Consider the following 16,372-nt stretch of genomic DNA (forward strand, 5'->3'; position numbering starts at 1 on the left):
AATGCATATTTTTGAAAACGGGAAAATGCAGCCGTTGTCTTTTCTGTGCAAACACCCAAAAACGAGAATCTTTGAAAACGGTGACGTCATGCGCATGCGTAGTACGTGTTCGTTATGTAGACATGTGCAGTATGTGTTGATTTTAAAGGCAAGTGCGAACAAACATACACAACAATGGCGGAGTACACGATACTGTTGTTGCTGCTCAAGAGTTTGCTAACGCTTCTTCAGCAAAGTGTGGATTTACTTCACCAATATTACAACCAACAGCGGAGACGCATCATATACAACATATAATCGTGACTTCCCTACAGGTACTGTTTACTAACAAGGTGACAGCGCCAACTACTGGCCTGGCATACGTAATACAGCATTTTTGTCCGTTTTCGCAGATATGTGTAAATGTGAATCGTTTTGAAAACGTTGTGTATACGTGAAACTTAAAAAAAAAACGAGGTAAAAACTTTTCCGTTTTTGACTACATCGTTGTTGTGTAAACACAGCCTCAGTCTAGCGCACACGTAAGTTCAAGAGCAAGGTTGGGAAAATGAAGGAAGGAGAACCGCAAGGGCATGTATTGCTAATGTCTGCGCTCAATCATGTCCTCGCTAATGACTTTCCGTCCTAGTCATGGCACTGGTTTTATGAATGGCTCCTACCTCTCTGGACTCCTTTTAGTGATATCACATGTTCAGCAGCGAGCGCCAGCGCCTCTAGAACTGCGAGGTCTCGGTGAAAGAAATAGCGTCGCTTTTGTCGATAGTGAATCCACCGTTGACGTAAGATTTCTTCTCGCACTCGTCGTCGTCCAGCGTGGTCTCCAGGGCGAAGGGGTTGGCTGCGTCCACGTCTGAAATCAGGTCCATCCTTTCTAGTTCTCGCTTTGACAGCTTCTGGACTATTCCAGCGCCGTAGGCATCTCCCAGCACATTGATCATGGTACGGAAGCGATCGCTGATTTAGATGAGAGAAATCAATGTAAACTTTCACACTATAGTAGCAGCCATTACTCCAGTCTTTGAGTCACACGGTCCTTCAGAAATTATATACTTTCAAGTCTTGCCAGAAGTTCATTTTAAGAATTCCTATGAAGTTTGTATTTATAAGTCGTAATAACTATGTCAGGTTTATATTTTGAATTCTTATTAGGTTTGTATTTTTAATTTTTAATTGGTATTTGTTTTGTCAGGTGTTAGCTAGATGGAGGCTTGTTTTATCTCACAATTTTTTAGAACTGCCAGATATAAACTCAGAATTGCTCATAATTCTGAGTTTATTATCTCACAATTCAGATTTTTTTCTCTCACAATTTTTTAGAACTGTCTGAGGAAAAAAGTCAGTAAAGATGAGGGTTTGGTCATTGGAAGGAAGGTACTTTGCTGTGAGGACTATCACCATGGTTACCAGTCCAGCATTTGGAACTCCTGCTGCACCAATGCTGGCGACTGTTGCCGTGATACTACGGAATGAACATGTCAAAAAAAGTATCACTCAGGCCTTTGTCCTTCATAAATCCACTTAACTCTATTATATCACACCAGTTGGCTTATATCCTACCTGATGGTAACAATCTGGCCAGCGTCCAGGTCGTAGTTGTTCAGCTGAGCTATGAATATAGAAGCAACAGCTTCATACAGTGCAGTGCCGTCCATGTTGATAGTCGCACCAACTGGAAGAACGAAGCGAGTGATTCTCTTGTCGATCCTGTTGTTCTCCTCTGCGCATCGGAACGTGACTGGCAGAGTGGCTGAGCTGATACAGTAAAGACTCTTGTTATTGCATAATAGCAGTTTTCTTTGATTGTTGTGGATTTAAAAAGTCTGTTTGTTCACAAAAATATCTAAACTGGAAAGACAGATCTTCAGGAGCAGGACTGAGCAGACTTGCTATAAACAGCTAAAACATTAATGATCAAAACACATCATTAAAGACTGCTTCTCTTAAAGAATTATTCATGGCATTTAAGAAATGCATGCCTTTTGTTTGTGCAGAAACTATCGTGTCACTCAAGTCCCATCTAAAATGTCTGAATTTATTGCATTAAAAAACTACATTTTAGTGATTTGTTTAAAAAAAAATCACATTATTTCCTTAGTATTAATAAAAAAAATTAAAAAATGTTTTATATATAAAATGTACTAAAAATGTTCTCAGGATCAGTGGTACACTTAAGCATAGTTTTAAAAAGAAAATTAAAATATTACTTTAAAAGAAAATACTCAAGTGCAAACCGAATGTAATGTTTTTGGTCACTTAATTACATTTTAATTGCAATTAAAAGAAAATGTATTATATTTTAAATTCATATTAAATGCAACAGGCTGAACTTTAGTGAGGTTTTGACTCACTAAGTACATCTTTATATGTAATTTCATAATGAAATATGGTTAAAGTACTGCTGAATGTTCTGACAAGCATTTATGGTAAACTCAAATATACTTTAATGTAATTCTCTTGAAACTTGAATGTTGAACTATTTAAATAATATTTTCTAATTACACTTTTGTAATGAAGTTGCAATTTAGTACATTTAAAATAGGTTTACTTTAAATGTAATACTAAATAAAACACTACAGTTAAAATTATACAGCTTTACATGTGCTTCAGTATGTTAGGCAACGCATTAAAATGAGTGTACTTCTTTAAAGCATGTGAAAAGCTTACTAAAACAACGATTTTATGTTTAATTTAACCAAAAAGTGTTTAAAAGTGTAGTGTTTTAAAGTCCCTTCAGATTTTAAGTTGTGTATTCCAGCTTTAATTTTTCATACCCAGATAATACAGACGCCAGAGTATTTGTTGGCTCACCTTGAGGAAATCATGAGAGCAGTTAGCAGGGCCTGTGCCATTCCCAGAGTGAAGGTGAATGGATTCTTCCTCACAAACACAAAGTATATCAGCGGGAGGAATATTACGGAATGGATGGCTAGTCTGTGGAAGGAGAACATATTTTAAAAACAATCCACGACATTATCAAAAGCAATGAACATTAGAATAGATATTTTACAATAAACAACAATCTTTGTAAAATATAGCTTTAATTTCAGTGTAACTAAAAAGCTGTTTCATGTTACTTAACTCTTTTTTTTTTCTAACCTTTTAATCATTTTCACAAGACTTTCTAATGTCATGCTTTCTTTTTTTAAACAACACTTGATTGTCGGTAGGTTTCAAAAAGTAAAATTTTGAACAAAAAGCTGGGAAAATCCCATTTTTGTTGGATTCAGATCTGTGATTAAAACATAGATTAAGTAGATCGCTTAAGTAGTCGAAATTTCATTCAGTAACATTAGGCAGTTTTGATTTATATGCTGTTTAATGTCTGATGGTCGTGTTATTTTAATTTACTTATGCATCTGCTTACACACGTGATTGTTTGTTTCTACTTCTTCTTCGCCATGTTTTCACGCTGCGGAAAATTCAGTCAGTGGCGGGGAAAGAGTTAAAAGCATCCAGTATTTTTACCAAGGTCACTTGGATTTATGTCCTCTGTAGTCTAAAGAGCTAGAGTTTTTCTGTTTGACTCAGCAGTGTGCAACCCAAACACGTCCTTTCGGTTCATTCCACATGAGTGCATACAGCTACAGAATCTCCTGACTGATGTTCGGTCGCCTGCATCACTCAAATTAGTGGAAATGTAGAGTCATTTCTGCAGCTTGAGCAGTTTTAAATGTCTGTGGCTCTTATCTGTGAGTGAACAGAGCCGACAGTAAATCTGCTCCTCTGCTAATCAACAAGAGAACGTTAGAGAAGCTTGTTCACCCGCTGAGCACCGTCACCATGTACAGGCCCATCTTCCTGAAGATCTCCCAGTCGTCCACCTCCATGATCTTGGCAGCAATCAGGAACAAGATGCCAACGGGCATGTAACTGCCGGAGAAAATTCGTTAAGTATCATTACATTTATAGTCAACGTTACTCATAATTCCAAGAAGCTATTCATTTACAGGCTGATGTATCTTCCTACAGATTTTTTTTGGTATGTTAATGGTAATAAAAAATAGATGTTTACTTTTTTTTTAAAGAAAAAGTGAGCAGTGCTTCCTGTGGTTGGTTGCTAGCTTGTATCTATGGACTTTCTAAGGTATTCTGAAATGGTTGCTATGGAACTGATTTCTAGGGTGTTGTTTTTTGGTTTTTTGGTTTTTAGGGTTTTTTGATTTGTAGTTCCGAGGGGATTTTCTGTGGTTGCTGTGTGATTTCTAGGGAGTTCTAGGTGGTTACTATACAGTTTCTAGGGTGTTGCTAAATGGTTGCAATACCGTTTCTAGAGTATTCTGAATGGTTGCTAAGGAATTGCTATGTGGTTTCTAGGCTTTTCTCTGTTGTTGCTATGCAGTTTCTAGGGTAATCTGAGTGGTTGCTAGATGGTTGCTATGTGGTTTCTTGGGTGATCTGAGTGGTTGCTCTTTTATTCCTAGTATTGTTAAATTTGTCTGCCATTTTTAATTTAGTCTTAGTCTTTTAAATTATTGTGTGTTGTTGGTGGTTGGTTTTTTATTCCTAGTATTGTTAAATTTGTCTGCCATTTTTATCGATGGTATTCTGGATGGTAGCTAGGAAGTTGCTATTGCTTTGTGGTTTCTCGATGGTTGCTATTCTGGGTGGTTTGCTAGGTAGTGCTAGGAAGTTGCTATGTGGTTTTGATGGTATTCTGGATGGTTGCTAGGAAGTTGCTATGTGGTTTTGATGGTATTCTGGGTGGTTGCTAGGGAGTTGATATGTGGTTTCGATGGTATTCTGGATGGTTGCTAGGGAGATGCTATGTGGTTTCGATGGTATTCTGGATGGTAGCTAGGAAGTCGCTATGTGGTTTTGATGGTATTCTTGGTGGTTGCTAGGGAGTTGCGATGTGGTTTCGATGGTATTCTGGATGGTTGCTAGGGAGTTGCTATGTGGTTTTGATGGTATTCTGGATGGTAGCTAGGGAGATGCTATGTGGTTTTGATGGTATTCTGGGTGGTTGCTAGGGAGTTGCTATGTGGTTTTGATGGTATTCTGGGTGGTTGCAAGGAAGTTGCTATGTGGTTTCGATGGTATTCTGGGTGGGTTGCTAGGAAGTTTTCTATGTGGTTTCGATGGTATTCTGGGTGGTGTTGCTAGGAAGCTTTGCTATGTGGTTTCGATGGTATTCTGGATGGTAGCTATGGGAGGTTGCTATGTGGTTTTGATGGTATTCTGGATGGTTGCTAGGTAGTTGCTATGTGGTTTCGATGGTATTCTGGATGGTTGCTAGGAAGTTGCTATGTGGTTTTGATGGTATTCTGGGTGGTTGCTAGGGAGTTGCGATGTGGTTTCGATGGTATTCTGGATGGTAGCTAGGGAGATGCTAAGTGGTTTCGATGGTATTCTGAGTGGTTGCTAGGGAGATGCTATGTGGTTTCGATGGTATTCTGGATGGTAACTATGGAGTTGCTATGTGGTTTCGATGGTATTCTGGGTGGTAGCTAGGGAGATGCTATGTGGTTTTGATGGTATTCTGGATGGTTGGTAGGAAGTTGCTATGTGGTTTAGATGGTATTCTGGATGGTAACTATGGAGTTGCTATGTGGTTTTGATGGTATTCTGGGTGGTTGCTAGGAAGTCGCTATGTGGTTTTGATGGTATTCTGGATGGTTGCTAGGAAGTTGCTATGTAGTTTCGATGGTATTCTGGGTGGTTGCTAGGAAGTTGCGATGTGGTTTCGATGGTATTCTGGATGGTTGCTAGGAAGTTGCTATGTGGTTTTGATGGTATTCTGGGTGGTTGCTAGGAAGTTGCTATGTGGTTTTGATGGTATTCTGGATGGTTGCTAGGGAGTTGCTATGTGGTTTCGATGGTATTCTGGATGGTTGCTAGGGAGTTGCTATGTGGTTTCGATGGTATTCTGGATGGTTGCTAGGAAGTTGCTATGTGGTTTCGATGGTATTCTGGGTGGTTGCTAGGGAGTTGCAATGTGGTTGTTAGGGTGTTCTGGGTGGTTTCTTACTGACCCAAGTCAATAGAGCCCATCCTCAAGTATGAGTATGAGCAATAATAGCGATGACTGTAAATAATGATTCTTGCTTGTAAAGTGTCAGAACTAACCACATAATAATCTGTACGAGTCTCATGGTGGCCTCATTCAGAGCATCAAAGAACTCAAGCAGGATTCGACCCCTTTCTCCCATCTTGCCGATGACCAGGCCGAAAGTCACACAGAATACGATCAGACCGAGAACATTAATACCATCTGAATATGAGCCCACGATCTTGTAGTCTTTGGTCAAATTCTACGGAATAAAGAAGCCAAAAATCAATATATACATTCTCCATCACACATTCTCCATTCATTTTTCAGTCTGTCTCTCACCTGTGCAACTGTTGAAATAATGGTGGTGAACGGTGGAAATGTAGTCATATTACTTGTGCTTATGTTGGTTTTCGATGGTTCAATCTCTTTGCGCTGCGTCTTATACTAAAACACAGATGAAGTTCATTTAAACAAAATATGATATCTGCATGACTTAATATGTTAAAACATACTATATTTTACCTGCTGAAAACAGGCTTGCACAAGATTTTCAGGAAACATATTCCTATGAAGAAAAGGTATAAACAAACAAAATCTTGATACAGATTCACGATCATATTATAGGTAACACTTTAGGGACCAATTCTTACTATTAACTAGTTGCTTATTAGCATGCATGTTACTAGCATATTGGCTGTTTATTAGGACTTATAAAGCACATTTTCTGCATGACCATATTTTACCCCATACCTAAACTTAACAACTACCTTACTTACTATTAGTAAGCAGCAAATTAGGAGTTTATTGTTGCAAAAGTCAGTTAATAGTGACTGGTCCCCAAACTAAAGTGTGACCAAATTATATCATGTTATGTTGTTATGTTATTTTACGTTACGCTACGTTACGTTACATTATGTTATGTGATCAGGACAAAAATGGTCATTGCACAAGTTTGTTATTTATTGCAACGAATACCATGCATTTCTAAGTATTCCTTAAGTGTTCAAATATGCATATTATGCATGCATAGTATGTATATTTGTATATTATCTTTCTTACAACATAGGTAGACCAAGGTGTGCAATTTTTTACCTAACCAGGTCCAGTAAGGTGTCAACAGTGGACACATTTGGAGTGCTTCCTGCTCTCTCGATATTATCAGCACTCTGAGACACCCCGGGTTTAATCGTCGTCACAAGAACGATTCCTTTAAGCACAACATCATTGTTAAACAATCACAATTTATGGCTTTAAAGTTTATTGATGTGATTCTTACGTGACTCACCAAGAATGACAGCAATGATGGTAGTGGAGAGGTAATAAACCACTGCACGCAGACCGATCCTTCCCGATACCTCGGAGTCCAGCGCTGCCACTCCTTCACAAACAAGACCAGAAGTTATCACTACTTATTCATTCTCCAAAGAACATGACTGACCCACTTAACAATGTCAACAAAGAACGTTAAAGGGATAGTTCACCAAAAAATGAAAATTTGATGTTTATCTGCTTACCCCCAGGGCATCAAAGATGTAGGTGACTTTGTTTCTTCAGTAGAACACAAATTATGATTTTTAACTCCAGCCATTGCAGTCTCACTTTTTACCTCTGATTCACACAATGTTCGAACTGTTAGAACTCTTATAAGTGCATTACCGCCACCTATTTCTCAAATGGACCATTGACACTTCTAATTGAGATTATAGATATAGTGTTAATGGTCCATTTGAGAGATAGGTGGTGGTAATGCACTTATAAGTCTGCAATCCGCCATAAAGCAAGAAGAAGAAGAAGATGCCTCAGGCCCTGCTGCTGTGAAGCGCGTTCACAACAGTTCGGACATTGCGTGAATCAGAGGTAAAAAAACAATATAAATACTGTTCAGTTTCTTGCACAGACCGATTGTTTTGTGTCTTTACACATCAATGTATCGTCACGAGCCGCAGGGTTTAATTGGGTTTGTCTATGCATGTTTTTTTTTACTCTCATAGATTTTGTTACCATTGCCAAGCATTATACGGCTGAGAGACTGCAATGGCTGAAGTTAAAAATCATAATTTGTGTTCTACTGAAGAAACAAAGTCACCTTCATCTTGGATGCCCTGGGGGTAAGCAGATAAACATCAAATTTTCATTTTTGGGTGAACTATCCCTTTAACCAATGCAAGTTACACTGCAACAAAAAAAACTCTGTAGCTCCAGTTTTCCTTCAAATGTTTGGAACTGTTTGCCCTAGACATGAGGTTTCAGACATTATCAGCAGCATAAATCCTTATCTTTTTGTGATGATTTGCACTGATAAGGGACGACACAAAGTTTGAAAACATTAAAATAATAAATTGAGAACCTAGAAAAATACTACAGCTATTTATAAATGATCTCTAAACTGTGTTCTGATTGGTCTATTACACACTAAGCTTAACTGGCAATCAGTCAGATAAATAAACTGGGCCAATTTAATCCGGTAATCAAGCATCACATCTGGCAAAGGAGCACATATGACTATATATATTGCCATTATTACAGTATGTAATCAAAATGAAAGTATTATTGCTGGTCTTCAGTGATAACACCATTCAGTGATATTGCCTTTATGCTGAGAAATGATAAGGATATTGTCCAATACCCAGACTGATATTGTTCAAAACTTAAGACACTGAATGCATTTCATCTTTTGGAACGGCACTGTATACTGTACATATTTCAGCAATAAAATCTTTGGCTGTACTATGCCAGTGTTTTCTAAATAAGAGTTTATGAACCCCTGAGGATTCATAAGGAAACTGTAGGGGGTTTGTGAGATGATAAAAAGCTAATAATTAATGAAATCAAAAAATGTAAAATTAAAAAAAAAACATTATTTTGAAATAAAAAACATTCAAGTAAACTACTTACTAAAAGTAGACAATATATAGCAAATTGATAAAAATATTGAATATGTGACCCTGGACCACAAAACCAGTCTTAAGTGTCAATTTTTCAAAATTGAGATTTATACATCATCTGAAAGCTGAATAAATAAGCTTTCCAATGATGTATGGTTTATTAGGGTCGGACAATATTTGGCCGAGATACAACTATTTGAAAATTTGGAATCTGAGAGTGCAAAAAAAATCTAAATATTGAGAAAATCACCTTTAAAGTTGTCCAAATGAAGTCTTAGCAATGCATATTACTCATCAAAAATTAAGTTTTGATATATTTACGGTAGGAAATTTACAAAATATCTTCATGGAACATGATCTTTAATATCCTAATGATTTTTGGCATAAAAGAAAAATCGATAATTTTGACCCATACTATTTTTTTTTTTTTTGGCTATTGCTAGAAATATACCCCAGCCAACAGTTGTACACAGAAGCAGCTCCGGGAGCATGACGTATGAGGTCGGCTTTGCGCATGGGCCGGTGAGTCTAGTGAAAACCAACGTTTGTTAACAGGAGCAAAGGAAGCAAAATTTCCTTACTTTAGCAAAGGAAAACCAGTCTCCTCTTGGCTTATCTCAAAATCCTCCGACATTCTTCTTTACAAATCCTCATTTTGTACGTCTAATTAGTGATCGTTGTTGTGTTTTGATCTCTGCTGCGTTTCTGCGTTCGTCACTTCTGAGCTGCACGAAGCTGACCTCATAAGTCATCCGTCCGGAACTGCTTCATTTTCAACAGTGAGGGAAAGCTACATTAAACTGATTATTACACTTTGAATATGAATAATTTTCTTACAAAAACGCATCGAGTCGCTACAGGAGGCCTTTTTTCACCCCCTGGAGCCGTATGAGACACTTTTTTTATGGATGGGCGCTTTTTATTTCACTTCTTTTGAACTGATGCATGCAACACCTGCTGAGTGGCATTAAACAACTTGAAAGGTCAAAGACAATTTTTTATATAACTCCAACTGGAATCTTCTGAAAGAAGAAAGTAATATACACCTAAGATGCCTTGAGGGTGAGTAATTTATGGGCTTATTTTCATTTTTGAGTGAACTATCCCTTTAAGGTGTGCCTTAAGCCTCGCTGCACTCTTATATTATAGTTATATTTCTGTTTGAATTTTCTGTTTTGACTTTCATTTTAGATAAAATTTTAATCATTTTGTGTTTTTTTTTTCTTCATTTTTTAATGTTTTTTTAAATAAATGTCTATATGTTTTATTTTTTAATTATTATTTTTGTTTTCAGAATTTGTTTTTTTTTTTCTTCATTTTTTAATATATATATATTATATATATATATTTCAGATATATTGTATATTTATATTAGTTTTAGTTATATAGCTTTTGTTTATTTAGTTTTAGTTATTTTAGTACCTCAAGTTAAAATAAACCAAAATGAAAAATGTCACCTTGGAAACTACTTGAAAAAAAGGATTTATTTATTTATTTAATTTTTTTTTTTTAATTTTTTTATTTGTTTTTTTTTTTTTTAATAACCCTGCTTGGCTGACAGAAATGTTTGAGAATCATAAATAGGTAGGCTATGACTAATGTTCCACATATTAATAACTATTTTCAAATATATAATATAATATAATATAATATAATATAATATAATATAATGTGTTTTGTAATTATAGCTAGTGGGTGATTCTGACATTCTGTGAGATTGAAAAGGACAGAAGACCCTTGCAGGGCTGCGTTTAGTTTTTTATGGGTGGACCCTCATCCCTGAAGGTGGCCCTGGACACTTGTAACATAAGAGCAACATTTACAACCTCCGAATTTTCACAGCCAGTCATAAATGGAGATACTGTGATGGGCTGAAGAGAGAGCGATACCTGTTATCATGCTGGAGACGATGAGAGGCAGGATGACCAGCTTTAGCATTCTCATCAGGATTTCTCCTGGGAAGCCAAAGTACTGCTTCTCCAGCTGGGACAGAGAGGTGTAGTCCCGCACCAGCACTCCCAGCGCGATCCCTGCAGACAGAAAGACAGAAAGAACGTCAAACTGACTGTAAATGTGAAGCTCTCCATTGTGCCTAATCTACATGAAGCCTGAAAGAAGCCAGATTGAATGTACAGACCTAAATATTCCAATAATATCAACTTCATATTCATGTGGGTCAATTACTAGTCTGACTGTACTGTATCTGAATGATCAAAAATACAAGGTGTCATCCCTGATCTTCAGAGTGATTTCACAGTGAGTGCGATAGAACGCAAATCTCCAATCTCACTGACATTTCGAAAGGATGCTAACAATCAGAAGAGCGAGCTCATAAATGCTCCGTGACAATCAGGCCACAAATAATATCCTTTTATCTGTCGTTATTAACACTAGCTGCTGCTGTTAAACTGATATATGTGACCCTGGAGCACAAAACCAGTCTTAAGTCGCTGGGGTGTATTTGTAGCAATAGCAAAAAAACAATGTATGGGTCAAAATTATCTATTTTTCTTTAATGCCAAAAATCATTAGGATATTAAATAAAGATCATGTCCCTTGAAGATATTAAGTAAATTTCCTACCGTAAATATATCAAAACCTAATTTTTGATGAGTAATATGCATTGCTAAGAATTCATTTGGACAACTTCAAAGGTGATTTTCTCAGTATTTAGATTTTTTTGCACCCTCAGATTCCAGATTTTCAAATAGTTGTGTCTTGGCCAAATATTGTACTATCCTAACAACCCATACATCAATGGAAAGCTTATTTATTCAGAAAAATTGACACTTAAGACTGGTTTTGTGCTCCAGGGTCACAAATATATTTTAGTGTCATTTTGGGTTTTCAACCATCTCAGTTTCATTCTTCTATAATGATGGATTTTGAAACAGTCCGATATAGCGTATATCAAATGAACTAAAAAGCTTTCCAATACCCTTAATGAAGTGCATTTGACCGCACTGCAGCTACAGCAAATAACATTTATATTTATGTGTCTGTTTCCAATCTCCTTCTATAACATCAGGCATAGTTAACAAAAAGTTGCACAGGAAAATCTTTGCTTTAACAAAGATCAGATCAAATGTGTACATGTTTTTTTTTTTATTATATATTATTAAAAACTTTACTTGCAGATGTATTAATGAAATAAAAGGACCCAGCTAATTTAATATAAATGTAAACTATAATACAATTTTTAATAGCGATTAACATGCAACTATGTGAACAAGTTTGCACTTAAGTACTTTCTTTTTATTTCTAAAGAATATTATTCCCATAATAAGTAACGTATCCTAAAGTTTACTTCTTTTTCACAAGGGATGGCTTCACTGAAGACGTCTTGAATGTTTAACGAGGCTAAACCAAACCCAAGTAACCACAAATGCAACAGTCAATTACAATAGTCTCTGATGTACTGTAACATATCTTTATTACATTTTAGCTTATGACTGAGTAAATAAAAGATGTTATGAAACACTGAAAGAGTGATTTGCTTTTTATTTGTTTTATTGTAGGTGACTGCACAAGCTTGCGTGGCATCAAAACAATATGTGTTTTGACCATTGCACAAACATGGCCATATAAATCCAGAAGATAAAATTAAATTAAATAATAATAGCATAATTTACTATTAAACAGGCTCAGGACTGAGTGTTAGTTAAACAGAAAACATTCATCGCTATTTTGGTTATTTTTATCATGTAAAAATGCAATCAAAATAACATTATTATAAATATTATAATAGCAATATTGCACATATTATAAAAGTGTATAAAATAGTACACGCATAATACATTTTGAAAAGGTATCGCCCCAGTGACAACTTTTGCACCTTTTTTCCTGAGAGTGTACCATGCTTTTTTATTTTTATTTTTTCAAGAACTATACACATTTGCTATTATGAAATGGTTGTCATAAAGTATTTTTTGTACACTTGGAGAAATGTAGCATTACATCACTTGCTCAGCAATGGATGCTCTGCAGTGAATGGGTGCCGTCAGAATGAGAGTCAAACAGCTGATAAAAACATCACAATAATCCACTCCAGTCCATCAGTTAATGTCTTGTGTAATGAAATCTGCATGGTTCTAAGCAACAAATCATTAAGGCGTTTTATCATTTGAATGACTCTTTTGACCAAAACGTCTAAAATAATCCACAATAAAATATATCCATTAATAATTCACAATCCATAATAACACTTCCTCTAGTGAAAAAGTCCATTTCCAAAATCAAAATCCACCATATATTTGCTTAGAATGGTTTTGGACTGTTTTCGCTCGTAATTGATGCTTGATCTGTGCAGATTTCTCTCCTGATTGAGATTAAATGACCTGTTCACTGGAGAAAGCCGTATTATGGATAGAGGACTCATATTTTAGCATGGAGGCAATGATTGATAAAGTTAAAAACGCTTTAATGATGGATTCGTTTCTTACGAACAAGCATCTTTTCACTTCTCAAGACATTAATTGATGGACTGGAGTGCTGTGGATTACTTGTGATGCTTTTAGCAGCTGTTTGGACTCTCTTTCTGACGGCATCCATTGGTGAGCAAGTGATGTAATGCTACATTTCTCCAAATCTGTCACAAAATATCAGTAACTATGGGCATGTTCAATTAGCTTTAAGGAATGTAAATAGACTTTCTAAAGCAGCAAAGTCACTAGAATAAAGTGTGACAACTAGCCCCGATCTCTTTATAGGCTACAACGTGTGTCACTGCTTTTGTGAGATGAGACGCAGAGAGATTGTCATACTGGAAGTCTGGTCACGTTTCTCTGTGGCAGTAGTAAAATATCTACACACAAACACACACACACACACATTGATCAATGCCTTAATTTATCACATTCATCCATCAACACACCTGCACACGCAGCTAAATGCAACAAACACAAACACTTTAATTGCTCTTAATGTCAAACCAGCCACTGAATGATATCAAAACGGCGGTGCAGATCCATAACAGCAAGCACAGACAGAGAATTAGCGCGAATATTCATAAAAACAACAGCACTAGATAAATAATTAACGGCATGAGACGTGATAGAGCACAATAATGAAGCTTGGTATGCGATGCAGAGAAATGTGGAGGAAACATGAACGCGCTCCAGCCCTTCTCACCCAGTATCACCGCGCTGATGGTTGCTATGAGAATCCAGTTCCTCTTCAACAAGCCCTTCACATCCCGGCCTCTCCGCTCTTTCTTCCCCAGCATGTCCATGACGGAGACACGAATGAGTCTGGCTCGCGGACGGTCTTCTTGTGCGGCGGCAGCGGCGGCAGGTGAACCGTGGAGCTGCTGCTGAGGAGGAGGAGGAGGAGGAGGGATGGAGGGAGGGGTGATGTGATCTGCTGCTGCTTCTGTCTGTGACACAGTCTCTTGATAACCTTTGTTCGGTCGTTTGTTGCAACTTGACCTCTGATTTACCGTCATTTCGTCTCATAAGACCATGAATGAGGTATTAAAAATGATAGAATTTAGAAAGCACCACATATCACTGTCATCGTGCTTACTGTGCAGCAGGCTAGTGTTGCAATATAAACATCGAATTGTTCAGCTCCTTAGTTAAACATGAAAAATCTTGCCTTATTTTGTTTATATGTAGGCTAGGTACTGTTTGGTCAGATTAACAATTAACACTCAGATTAAGAGGAAAGCACGTTCACACCTTTGCTTTCTTACAGTAAACACCTCTTTGGCAATAATTGCTTTTCTGTGACTTTTAGTCTGTAAGTTTTAAAGTGTAATGAGCAGTTTTTTTTTGTAACCACAGTTTTACCACACACACACACACACACACACACACACACACACACACACACACACACACACACACACACACACACACACACACACACACACACACAGTGGTTAAAAAAAAAATCTACACTTCCCTACACTTTAACTATAAGGGTAACACCATCACTGGGATACTTACAGACTAAAAGTCACAGAAAAAAAGGTATTTACTGTAAGAAAGCAAAGGTGTGAATGTGCTTTCCTCTTAATCTTAGTGTATTATATATATATATATATATATATATAATAATATATATATATATATATATATATATATATATATATAATATATATATATATATATTACAGTACAGGTCAAAAGTTTGGAAACATTACTATTTTTAATGTTTTTTGAAAGAAGTTTCTTCTGCTCATCAAGCCTGCATTTATTTGATCAAAAATACAGAAAAAAAAATAATATTGTGATATATTATTTTAATTTAAAATAATTGTTTTTAAATGTATTATACTTTAAATTATCATTTATTTCTGTGATGCAAAGCTGAATTTTTAGTATCATTATCACATGATCCTTTAGAAATCATTCTAATATGATGATTCATTATCAAAGTTGGAAACAGTTCTGCTGCTTAATATTTTTTCAGAACATGTGATACTTTTTTTAGGTTACTTTGATGAATAAAAAGTAAAAAAAAAAAAAAAAAAAAGAAGCTATGTTTTTAAAATATAAATAGTTTTGTAATAACAATATACACTACTGGTCAGTAATTTGGGGTCAGTAATTTTTTTTCCTTTTTTTAAAAAAATTAAATCAATACTTTTATTCAGCAAGGATGTGTTAAATTGATAAAAAGTGATAGTAAGGAAAATATATTATTAGAATATATATTATTAGAATTTTTTTTTTTTTTTGAATAAATGCAGTTTTTGAATAAATGCAGTTCTTTTTAACCTTTTATTCATCAAATATATTAGACAGCAGAACTGTTTCCAAATCAGAACATTAGAATGATTTCTAAATGATCATGTGATAGACTGGATGTAACATGTGACACTGAAGGCTGGAGTAATGATGCTGAAAATTCAGCTTTGCATCACAGGAATACATTTTTTTTTTTTTAAATATATTCAAATAGAAATCTATTATTTTAAGTTGTAATAATATTTCACAATATTACTGTTTTTTCTGTATTTTTGATCCAAATAAATGCAGGCTTGATGAGCAGAAGAGACTTCTTTCAAAAACATTAAAAATAGTAATGTTTCCAAACTTTTGACCTGTACTGTATATATATAACAGTGTACGTGGCTTATATATATATATAGTGTGTGTGTGTGTGTGTGTGTTTGTGTGTTTGATATCCAGATTGAAGAATAAATAAATCCTCTATTCACATATTTGTTTCCCACAAGCAGTTGCAATAAATAAATACCGCCCTTACCTCTTTGTATTAGGAGATGTAATAGAAGCTTTAATACTTCTTCCCACCTGTGTCCTGACCCGCTCAGCTGAGGTCTTTGCCGCTATGAAACTTGTAATGGAGATTTAGGTATAAATTATGATAATAGGTTACCTTTAATAAATTACTCAGAGACTTGTTTAAAAGAGTACACCATAGGAAATGGTTTCGCTTTATTAAAAACAATAGCTCATAAGCAAATAACAATAAAAAGTAAACAACGAGAAGTCTTCACCCCGTTTTGCGGCATGGGTTTGTTCCAAAC

The 16,372-nt window shown here is 35.8% G+C and overlaps 1 protein-coding gene across 1 annotated transcript; it reads right to left on the reverse strand.

Annotated features, from left to right (window-relative positions):
- Window positions 1–364: 364 nt before the first annotated feature.
- On the reverse strand, window positions 365–14,335 carry LOC109087373 (excitatory amino acid transporter 3-like). The gene is given in 12 exon segments (XM_042761126.1): window positions 365–974; window positions 1,345–1,459; window positions 1,558–1,752; window positions 2,809–2,931; window positions 3,763–3,870; window positions 6,067–6,251; window positions 6,332–6,436; window positions 6,515–6,557; window positions 7,085–7,199; window positions 7,278–7,370; window positions 10,767–10,907; window positions 14,008–14,335. Coding segments are annotated over 12 exon segments (1,797 nt in total). The 5' UTR covers window positions 14,321–14,335; the 3' UTR covers window positions 365–713.
- Between the last annotated feature and the right edge of the window lie 2,037 nt (window positions 14,336–16,372).

This window comes from Cyprinus carpio, chromosome A7, assembly GCF_018340385.1.
Source record: "Cyprinus carpio isolate SPL01 chromosome A7, ASM1834038v1, whole genome shotgun sequence".
NCBI lineage: Eukaryota > Metazoa > Chordata > Actinopteri > Cypriniformes > Cyprinidae > Cyprinus > Cyprinus carpio.